Source organism: Haplochromis burtoni, unplaced genomic scaffold (assembly GCF_018398535.1).
Source record: "Haplochromis burtoni strain Fernald_Lab_line unplaced genomic scaffold, NCSU_Asbu1 Contig_193, whole genome shotgun sequence".
Lineage (NCBI taxonomy): Eukaryota > Metazoa > Chordata > Actinopteri > Cichliformes > Cichlidae > Haplochromis > Haplochromis burtoni.
In genome coordinates, this window is record NW_024582554.1 from 347,169 (window position 1) to 358,354 (window position 11,186).

Consider the following 11,186-nt stretch of genomic DNA (forward strand, 5'->3'; position numbering starts at 1 on the left):
AATCCCCTTACTGATGAAAATGCTGATGTGTCAAATACTTATTTTCCCCGCTGTATGTCTTTGGATCTGTAATCAGGTCAACCCGGATTTATAACTTCTGGTAAGCAGGCGTTGTTTTCAAACGGAGTCGCTCGTCGTGTCGCGTAGACGATCTTGGTTGGCCAGTTTCGCTCTGACGCGGCTCTCTGGCTGGCTAGCTGTCAGAGGAAAGGACTGGCATCTCCTCTGGGTGGAATTTCTTCACAGTGAAAACGTATGTCAAGGATAAAAACAACGGTAATAATAATCCTTAGCACTGAAGAGTTATATATATCCTATCTAATTGTAATACTGGCTGACTGTGGCCACCGTATTCTCCCGGTTTACGTTTAACGCTGGGTAAGTAGGCAGCCGACGTGCCTTCTACTGTTTTGATTCCTCCACAGCTAGCTAGCAGCATTTCCGTGTTATGTGGCGACCATAAACATATACACAACCAGCCTGTTTGCGTCAAGTTCCTGTTTGGCAAAATGATCCATGAATGGCAGCTGTGGTGTGAGACGGCGCTGAATAGGATGGTGGTAATAAATGGGCCTGAACAGTGGCAATTAAAAAAGTATGAAAACTGTCGTCTCGAGAACATTTTACCAACGAAACGCAGATAAACTGGAGACACCGGAACAGCAGCAAATTATGGAAGAACTTTGTGAACATCCTCGGTCGGTACATTTAAAGAAGCAGCTCGGTGGACCTCGGATTTAAAGACTCGATGCTCAATCATTCAGGGAAGCAAATCTCCAAAAGTTGGTTCTGTTCATCTGGACGCAGCGTTTTGTGGGAGAAACGTTTGGTCACTTGGATGCTAGCTCGGGTTTAGTTTCTGTCAGCCCACAGCAGCGACACTAGCAGCTAACTTCTACTCTCTATATTCATCATCATCATCGTTTCAAACGAGACGTGAATGACAGGAACAGGCTGAATTGTATTTCCGGTGCTCTTTGGGATGCTTCTCAGCTGTTCCTGTTCATTTCTTTAATTTTCTAACTGGTAGCAGTCCTTTAACAGAAAGCGTTGTTGAGGTGAGCAGTGATGCTGGCACTGATATATCTGTGATGGTGATCCAGTCTTGGGATTTCTTCCCGTCGTTGCTTGATGATGTATTAAAAATAAAGTGTTGTATGTTACAGCAGCTTCAGCACAATCCTTCCCTGCAGTAATGACACGTACGCTCTAACGTCACCTCTTGTTTCTCTGCATTTCCACTTTAAGAAGCGTTTGTTCCTCTTTATCACTTACTGTTGTTTTGTCTCATACATATCAGCAGCTGGCAGATATTCCTCTTCTCATTTCATTTCGTGCGTGTTTTCTTTAGGCTGATGAATCCCTGAAGCTCGTTTCGACCGCTCGCTGCCTGGACCCCGCCCTCAGACCGGATGACAGGAGATGAGACACTGGAGCCCTGGACCACATCATGAGCATTCAAAGCCTACAAGGAGCTATAGGGGAGTCTCTTGGCTCTAGTCTCACAGTGCGCATGAGTGGAGCAGGTGGCGGGTGGAACAGCCTCTCCCTGAAACCTGTTTCCCCGGGGTGGATCACCTCCATTTTCCACACCATGGTCCCCACCGGTTACACCAAACTTCAGGAGGAGCGGTTGGCCATGGTGGACCTTGGAGCTAAATCTGAGGCCGGCTCACTCCAGAACGGGTACAGACAGGAGACGTCTCATATAGAAGGTAGACGGGTTCTGGACCGGGCCTCTCGGGCCTCTTTGACTTTAGCAGACTGTGGCGATGGAGACTGCTCGGAGACGGAGCCTATGCTCACTGAGAGGAGGCTCTCAGGTGAAGAGGCAGATGGGGAGGAGGAAGAGGAGGAGGAAGGGCTGGGATCGAACACGCAGAATATGCCAAAGGAGTCAGTGCTGGCTATGGCATTTCAGATTTTGGTGCCTTTCCTTCTAGCCGGATTTGGAACCGTATCAGCTGGAATGGTGCTGGATGTTGTGCAGGTAAATTGAGCAACCAGCATTATTAAACCAGTCAAAGCAGGCTGGGATTAAAGGCTCATTCAAGTTCCTTACAAATATGGGTTTTGTTCAGTTTTGCTCTCTGTGACTGTGGAACATAGTAGCACAACTGCAGCGAAGTTGCCAAGGCTGGGAAGTGTTGTGCTGTAAAGCTACATTTGAAAGTAGTAGTCACCCAACAGTGTTGGCTGAGAAGGAAAAATAACTAAACACGGCAGTCACTGCTGTGACCTGTAGTGCTGACTAATAATGATCACATTATCCAAACCTTCCTTGGGTTATATGCTGGCAACCAAGCTTGATATGACTGTAATCTCACCAGGCCGCTCTGTAACGGCGTTGTTAACGGCACTCTGTCATATCACATGTTTAAGGTGCACGTCTGTGAGCAGGGTGTTTTACATAAAGTCCCAGGTTGGAGACGGGGACCTCTGTTTCTCCTTCTAGAATTTCTAAACCGTAGTTTTAACTTCAGTGTTTCTTTGTGAATGTATTGAAGATTTTAACGTAGAAACACAGCGCCCACTCGAGCGTGGTCCTGCCTGCAACCCTTTCCGTTTCTGCACATTTACATTTTTTGGGTGAAACCATCTGTCAGGCGGTGGAAGCGTGAGCCAACGAGCTGGAAGAGTGCTGCTCGCATCCTTCATGCAAACGTGAAAGCTTTGCTGTGGGCAGTCAGTAAGGTGTGAGGAGAAGCTTTGCTCCGCTGACATTACGGCAGTCGTGTTATCCCTGTTGGCAACATCTGACAGAATTATGAAGCTTTAAAAGAAAAGTCTGTGAATGCTGCTGGATTTACTTCACTGCTTCACAGCTAAATGATGCAAATCCCCAGTTTGCCTTATCCTGAAAACACAACATGTAAGTGTGAAGTTTAGTGATAGCCAGAAAAAGCAAAGTGACTTTCTGGTGTCTGCAGCACTGGGAGGCGTTCCAGTACATCACAGAGATCTTCATCCTGGTACCCGCTCTGCTCGGCCTCAAGGGAAACCTGGAGATGACTTTGGCCTCGAGGCTGTCCACAGCGGTGAGACAGACACACACACACACACACACACACACACACACACACACACACACACACACGCTCTGTAGCCCGTTCCACTCTAAGACCCCAACACAATAGCATCTTTATGTGTAGTAATAGTAAACAACACCCTAAACTGAAGAACTGTCATTCTTTCTTGTAATGCACTTGTGGTTGTGGAAGCTGTGTCACTGTTATTCCGTCTTCACATTCGATGTTGTTGTAATCAGACGTCAGGCTGCTTTGTCCTGCGAGCTTGTTGTTTCACTCTCAGAAGGACGGAGTGGTTTCCCGTCAGCCTCGTGCTCGTAGCTGCTGTTCGAGGATCACTGATAGTGCAGTGATGTCACTGTGTGTTTGTGTACGTAGTTGCGTCGTTTTTGTTTTTGTGGTCATGACTCACCTCCACAGAGCCTCTAACTGTGATTAGGTGTTCATCATCCAGCCCAGTCTGGAATTATAGCTCCAGTGTCGTCGACGCTGTGCGGTGAACACCACAGGCTTATGTGCCCAGCTGTTACAATGACTTTGGGCGTTTTCACGTAAGAATTACTTAAAGTGTTTGAGAAATAGTTGGAGGAATTTGCTGACGGGGAGTTGGGAGAGGCTGTTGCAGCCAGGATCAAATGGTCAGACGGTGAATTGTTGCTCTGCTAAAGAGGGTGAGCATGTGTTTGCACCCTGTCCCATCAAACAGGCTCTCCTTCTGTCCATAACCTTACTCGTTGCAGTCCTGTTTGTCCAAGTAGAAGAGGTGACTGAGCAGAATTCTCTCTTTGTTGGTTTTCGGCTCTTCCTGCTCCCCACATACAAGCTCCACATTCACAGCGCTGTGTCAACATAGAGAGTGGAGCGTAGCATGAGCCAAGTTTCCTCAGCGGTGTCCCAAAAACAGTTTGTCTTCATGTTACTGTTGCTCTGCTCAGCTGCTCTGCCCTGCAGTGCTGGGAAATGCAGGAGGACTTATGACAGTTGTTGCATGTGTGAAGTCACACGTGATTTCAGAAACGTCATTACAGTTCATTGAATTTGTTCACGTTAGTTCAGCTAAGCATCAGAGTGGGACAGACAGGTGGTCAGTAAGGCACAGGTGCCCACAAATGAGCAAAGTGACTGTAGGCCACAGAAAAAGGTCTTTTCTTTGTGCAGTGCAGAGCTCACTCAGAGTGAATCCCAGCTTCTCATCTTAGAGCCACAATTTACAGAAGTCCCCTAAACATGTCACGTCCAGGCAGTGTGAAGTTACTGCTGTGAAAGAGGACGGCTGAAAAGATGCGCTCACAGGAAATGTGCCTGATCATAGCAACAACCACTCATCCAAACAGTGAGTCTGCAGTCACAGCTAACCAAGGTAATTACATACAGATACAATGTTCTTCCACAGAGCTTTACATCATCTGAGTGATACAAGAGTGTGAACATTTTGTGCAGCTATTGTGTTATGTGTCACCTTTATGACATGGTTGGGACTTTATTAATGTTTGTGAATGTCCTCACAGATGTGCGAGACACCGCGGACAGAATTCCTGAGCTGTTAGTGGGATTCAGAGTCGGATTATACCTTTGTTCACTTTTACTCCAGTTATTGGCAAAACCACATTGTTGAAAATGACTAACGATGTTCTCATTTTTAAAAAGTGTGTGTGTGTGTGTGTGTGTGTGTGTGTGTGTGTGATCAGATAATCACTCATACAGAAAAAGGTTAGACCCATGAAAGCGCTCCATCTCTGGTAAATGTCATCAGGTTTTATCGTCACGTCACGTGTGCAGGTACACGGGTACAGCACATGCAAGTGTGTGAGCTCCACAAGCAACAGAGGTGTGCAAAAGTACAATAACACAAGAACAAGCAGAATATAGGAATGGCTAAATCTGAGAGTTATATGAATAATATATGGACAATATAGGAGTGCATAACTGAATATGTATATCTACGTGTGTGTGTGTGTGTGTGTATGCAAACCAAGTGGCATTTATATACAGTGTGGAGTGCACAATGTTGAAGTTGTGGTAAGTGAAGGTGAGGTGTCTGTGAAGTGTTCAGCAGCCTGATGGAAAAAGCACATCTTCACATTCATAGCAGTAAATGTGTTTGTGTAGCACGGATGGTTCAGAGTGTGACGACTGAAAAGGCCAGACCCAGTGTTTGTGTTAGTCTTTGCTTTTAAGTCTATTTGTTACACCCGGGAAGTTTAGTACTCTTTGGTTTTTGCAGGGAAACCCACAATATGAAATACTCGGATTAAATGGGACCACTTTTAAGTTTCTAGCATTTAATCAATTTAGTGTCAATCCTGGAAAATAAGTGGCATTTCCAACACAGGCTTTACTCTGTAAAATAACTCTTCCCATCCCAACTCAGGTCAATGTGGGCAAGATGGATTCTCCCATCGAGAAGTGGAATCTAATCATAGGGAACCTGGCACTGAAGCAGGTAATGGCTCACAGTGGCTGTCTTCACTGTAGAGAGAACACTTTCATATAAAAACGAATCAATCCTGCATCGTTTGCATTGGCATGAGCTGCAGTTTTATTCGTTTCTCTTCCTTTTTACTGGGAGCAGTTTTTAGAAACACCTTTTACTCAGGTGTTTTTTGCCTTTTTGGTCATGACAAAAAACATTTAATTGTGTTTTATATGTTGAATGAAATATCACAAATCTTTGATAATATTAATGCAGTGCTGTGGCTAATATCCAGTGTGTATATGTTGATACGGTGCACGGACCGTGCGGGTGTTTATTTAGACCAAAGTCTTTGGCTGTGTCGTAACACCGAGTGCATGCTGTGTTAATATCTACCTATGTACGATAAACACACCACAACATGACGTGTGTAATGATAAAGCTACAGGCTGAGCCGTTCGTCCTGCATGTAACGTGTCACCAGGAACTATTAGGGAAAAATGGACGTGCACGTGTTGCTGCTAAAGCTCACTTTGTGTCATTAATAAGCAAGTCTGGATCATCTCCTGCCTCTCTGCCCCAGGTTCAGGCCACTGTTGTGGGTTTCCTGGCGGCCGTAGCAGCCGTGGTTCTTGGTTGGATTCCAGAGGGGAAGTTTCAGATGAGCCACGCTGTTTTGCTCTGCTCCAGCAGCGTGGCCACGGCCTTCATAGCCTCCCTGCTGCAGGGTAAGTACACACACTGTGACGCGGTATAAGCTGGTAATGCTGCTGCTGCTTCACGTCAGGCCTTTTAACACGCACGTTTTCAGTTGCCTATAATGTGATGGCTGTGAGTAATGTGCTTATCCTCTTGATGTCATATTCAGGTATCATCATGGTGGGGGTAATTGTGGGCTCGAAGAAGACGGGGATTAACCCAGACAACGTAGCCACGCCCATTGCAGCCAGTTTTGGTGACCTCATAACCTTGGCCATCCTGGCCTGGATAAGCCAAGGCTTGTACAAGTGCCTGGGTAGGTCCTACCTTTACTACACTTGCATATGTTCTGACCACATTACAAGGAGCCACTTTGTTTCACAGTCAGCCAATCGGCTCGTTATATTCATAGAACCCATATATTACTGATCCATACTGTGTAGAATTCGGACACCTGTTCTGAAGAACCTTCAGCCTCCACCGAGCTCTGTTCAGGCTGCTGAGCCCATCATGAAAACATCGGTGCATAAATAAAGGTTATTGGCGAGCACAGAGGGTGTGCACTTTTAGTTTTACCACAAATTATTAAGAGTGTATAAAATTGTACCTGTGCAAACTTCAATTTTATTTCTTAGCGCCAAATCACAACAACAGTCGCCTCAAGGCGCTTTATATTGTACAGTAGATCGCACAATCAGGTGAATACAAACGCACCTGAGGGGATTATATCAGACATCACAGCCAAGTAGTCTTTGGTCTTATCTGTCTGTCCACTGACAGCACACATGCTTACATGATAAAATGTCTGTCTTTGTGCCAGTTTATCTGGTAAAAGTCAGTGTGAACATCCATCCGTGCATTCGCCGCACACAGTGATGGAGCTCCATCGCTGCGTATCCAAGGCTGGGTTGTAGAGCCCAGATGAGCCCGACTGAAAGATGTAATCTCTCCAGCGTGTCCTGGCTCAGCCTCCCCCACAGCCACACTTTCCTTCAGCCAAACTTTTTACACCAACATTCTCCTTTGAATATCTTCTTAGGCTCTTGCTTTACTGATGGAACAAGAGAGGATGTCAAATGTACTTTCTTTTGAATAAACTTGCAGATGTACTGTATGGAGATGTGCATTAAAGGGCTCACAGTGACGGCCTGATCATGCATATGATCATTTATTAGTGGGCCATCACATGCATGAATGCACCTCAGAGTGTTTCAGTCTGAGTGCGGATGTTTAAATTCAGTCATAATATCCAGTTCAAATATGCTTCATGTGGTACTGTAGAGTCATACACTCCCGCAGTCGGCCAGCAGGGGTCCTTCCTGTCTCACTCTGTAAGAACATCAGCCTCCAGTTTCAGGACAGACCATCTCTCTTCCTCCTGACATGCGCTCCACATGTTTAATTCATGTGACAGCAGACCTGTGCTGCACCACCTTGTATTACTCAGTGCAGCCACATTAGAAGCGTTTTCCTTTGGAAACCATCTCATGCTAACTAAACCCGTCAGGTCTAATTGCTGAGCACAGATGTTCTCCATTATAAAAGGAATAGTTTAGTGCTGGGAGCTAAATTTCTTAAGCACACTTCAGATTTCCATGGCAGGGCAGTGAGGCTGTCTGGCTGTGTCGCTCACACTGGCTGTCTTGTTTTTGAGCCCAGCAGACACTTGCCCACTAAACTCAAACTAACGGTCAGCTTACTCGCAGATGATGAAAACTGAAATCGCTCGTCTGTCTGTTCTCGTAAGAAAAGCTAAAGCGAGAGTCATTTAGAGACATTGAGGGAAACAGCCAAGTAGAGACACAAGCGAGACATTGCAGCTGTAGGAATCATGTGGAGTCCTCTTGGGTTTATTTATAGTGCTGTTAACCAACAGGATTGTTACAGAGTGCTATACTGAGAGGGCTCAACAATAGATGAGAGCAGGGATAATGTGAGTGTGAGATGAAGCACTAACACCAAGAAAAGAGCCCAGAGTTTATGCACAGGTTGTGTTGATACATCGCACAAATTAACAGATGGGTGTTTACATGCCGGCTGCATGTCAACCTGCAGAAAAGCATTCAGTGCAACACGGTGCACACCCATGACACGAGGAAGCAGAACCACGATCTAAATGAGTCGGATAAAGGATTTCTCCTTATATGTGAAACAGTTACATTAACGGGTCCAAAGGAAGGTTGGGCTTTGGCCCGCAGTCAGCTGAGACTGCTCACGTGAAAGCTGCTGTAGGTTCACCTTTAGATAAGAATGAAGAATTCATCAGTCTGAGTCTTTTCTTTCTGAGTTGTCTGTTGTGAGACAGACGCTGCCATAGTGCAGGACTTTGTACTCTATGCACCAACTCTAAATGACAGTTGTCCTCTTTCTATATATTTTTCACACTGACTTCAGTACAGTGAAATGCTGCAGTCTCATCCACTTCACCTCATCTATGATAGACGTGAGTCGGACTTGAAATAGTTGAAATAACAGAAGAAGGAAGCAGTTCTTTTGCTTGGTCCCCACCTGCTCAGGTAACCTTGCCACCACGTCTCTTTGCAGGCTCCTTCTTGTTAAACAGGTTTTCTTGACAGCAAGAAAGCAGAACACTTTCTTCTTCTCATTATTATTATTTTCTGTTTGCCCAGTTCATGCTGGGTGCACGACTAGCATCTAAAAACACGGTTGTACTTATCATCACTATTTGGAAACACCATTTCTTTCCCAAGCATTAGAAGAATGGAGCCATTTAGATAGCTGGCAGCTGCTCCGGCCCTCTTCCTGGCAGAGTGTCGTAGCAAAATGTATTCCTTCAGGGATGGGCAGGAATATCAATTGCTTGCTCGCAGGTTTATTCACCGAAGCAAGATAATTATTGACACGTGCAACGTCTAAAGGTAGAAGAGTCTAACTGGGACTTTGCCTGTTAGCCAGCTTACTTAGTCTACGTTAACTTGGTGCCACATTCCCAGAGGCTGCTCTGGGGCAAGGCTCCGCTCCAGATATGACTCCGTTTATCTGTTTCTGTTTCACATTTTAAAATCCAAGGCCTACTAGAGCCCGTTGTATCCTGAGCTGGACACCACGCCCTTTCTTTTCTTTAGACCATCAAGATAGTAAATGTGGGGCTGCTTCCTAATGACAGTTACTGAGTGCTTGAAATGTTGGAAACATCTGGTGGTGGCTTCATGCAGGTGCTTTAGTCTAATTACCTCTCCAAAATAACTGTTATATTTTAGTTGAAACAAAGACGTTTACTGTTAGAGCAAGTGAGAGAAAATATTCGGTGTGTATTCACTGGATGGATTTAGGACTGGATGCCAACGGGCAGAGTCAGCCACAAGTAAAGAATCTTCATTCCTTAAAGTGCTGGAAAAAAGTCCTGTTTGTGGTGCTGAACCATTGTTCCAGCAATCTGGACGTCCTGATGAACAGAATCAACATGTTGGGATTTTCTTACCCGGGTCATTGAGACGTTTCAGGTGTTACTCAGTTTCACCTGAGCAGGAAACGGACAGAAACTAAAACCCAAGTGTGTCTCCTCTGCAGATTCCTATCCGTATGTGTCGTCGTTGGTTTGGGCCTTCTTCATGTGTCTGACTCCGCTGTGGATCGTCATCTCCTCCAAGCACCCGGCCAGCCGCACCCTGCTCTACTCAGGATGGGAGCCCGTCATCACTGCTATGGTCATCAGCAGGTGTGTGTGTGTGTTTAGTCTTCTGAAGGAAAAAGAACAGCTGTCCCGAGTCTGCACCTCCCAGCGTCTGGTTTGCATGATGACTCATCCCCTAAACAAATTGCGGCATCCCAGCACATACACCCTCAGGTCTCCTTGAGCCTGGCGGCCTTACAGAGGAGCCTGTAGGAAGCAAATTACTGTCCCGCTCACTCTCTCTCACTCTCTCCTCTCAACAATCAGTGCTGCTGATATTACAGACCCACACAGGCTGTAATAGAGGAGGGGGAGCTGGGCTGTGAACAATTGAAAAATCCTTCATTCTCTCTGTCCAGTACAGCCATGAAGGATTTTAGTAGCTCTTCTAGAGAAGCACACAAATCCACTGTACACATCACTTAGGTGAAGGTGAGCCTATGCCTTTCCACGCGCTCTGAGTTAATGAGCTAATTATGTTGTGCTCTGCAGCATCGGAGGGCTCATCCTGGACAAAACGGTGTCTGACCCAAATCTGGCCGGCATTGTAGTGTACACCCCCGTTGTCAACGGTGAGTATTGACACCGCTTCCTTCTTTTGTTCTGTGCAGCATAGAGGTGTTGCTGATGTGCAGTCATGTGCCCGGGGGGCATGAACAGACACAGAGGGGCTGGCTAAAGACCAGACCAAAGGTTTTAGTAACAGCTTCTTAAATCCTATTTATAAAACACATACATGAAAAATCCCACTCCTCCTTGAATCTTCCATCCTCTAATTCTTTCAGGATACAGCATTACAGTAGGGTCGGGCGATATGGTGAAATTTTCCGAGAATTGTAAGTCCAATAATCGACGATGGGCGATATATTTGTGCATGTGCAGACTTTTTCATGGGCGGAGCAATGTAATCATGCACAGACTAATTTGTGCGTTTACAACACAGAAGAAGTCCAAACATGGACAAACTAATTACCAAAACAATATAAAGTCGCCACTTTGGGATGAAGGAGGTAAACCTAAGGATGTAACCAAAGCGGTGTGCCGCTTGTGCAGACGTATAGTGCGAGCAGAGGACTCAAAAACGACTAACTTGCATGAGCATGTACGCGCCCACCATCCGAATGTTTTTTCTGAACGTAGGCACTGCCTTTCTTTCTTTCTGTTATGAGTTTGAGTAAATGAATCGCTGCGTTTGGGCGCACTCTGAGGAGGGTGCATGTGCTCGCAGATGAAAGAGGGTGCTGTTGAAACGGCGCTATTATTCTGTTGACTGCTTCTGTTAGCGCCATCATTATTAGCAAACTTACTCATGGGCAAATAAATAAATCGCTCTTGTAACCCCACTACCCACTCTGTGTGTGTGCGTGTGTGTGTGTGTGCGTGTGTGTGTGTGTGCGCGTGTGTGTGTGTG

The 11,186-nt window shown here is 45.8% G+C and overlaps 1 protein-coding gene across 4 annotated transcripts in view; it reads left to right on the top strand.

Moving 5' to 3' along the window:
- Positions 1-124: 124 nt before the first annotated feature.
- slc41a2b (solute carrier family 41 member 2b) overlaps positions 125-11,186 on the top strand; it is a 34,544-nt gene continuing 23,482 nt past the window's right edge. Inside the window, exons 1-8 of one of the 4 annotated variants that reach the window (XM_005935315.3) lie at positions 125-253; positions 1,352-1,990; positions 2,931-3,038; positions 5,401-5,472; positions 6,026-6,170; positions 6,311-6,457; positions 9,673-9,820; positions 10,268-10,347. In XM_005935315.3, coding sequence (XP_005935377.1) covers positions 1,451-1,990; positions 2,931-3,038; positions 5,401-5,472; positions 6,026-6,170; positions 6,311-6,457; positions 9,673-9,820; positions 10,268-10,347 — 1,240 coding nt within the window. In that variant the 5' untranslated portion in view covers positions 125-253; positions 1,352-1,450. The other 3 variants (XM_005935316.3, XM_005935314.3, XM_005935317.3) reach the window with 3 other exon arrangements.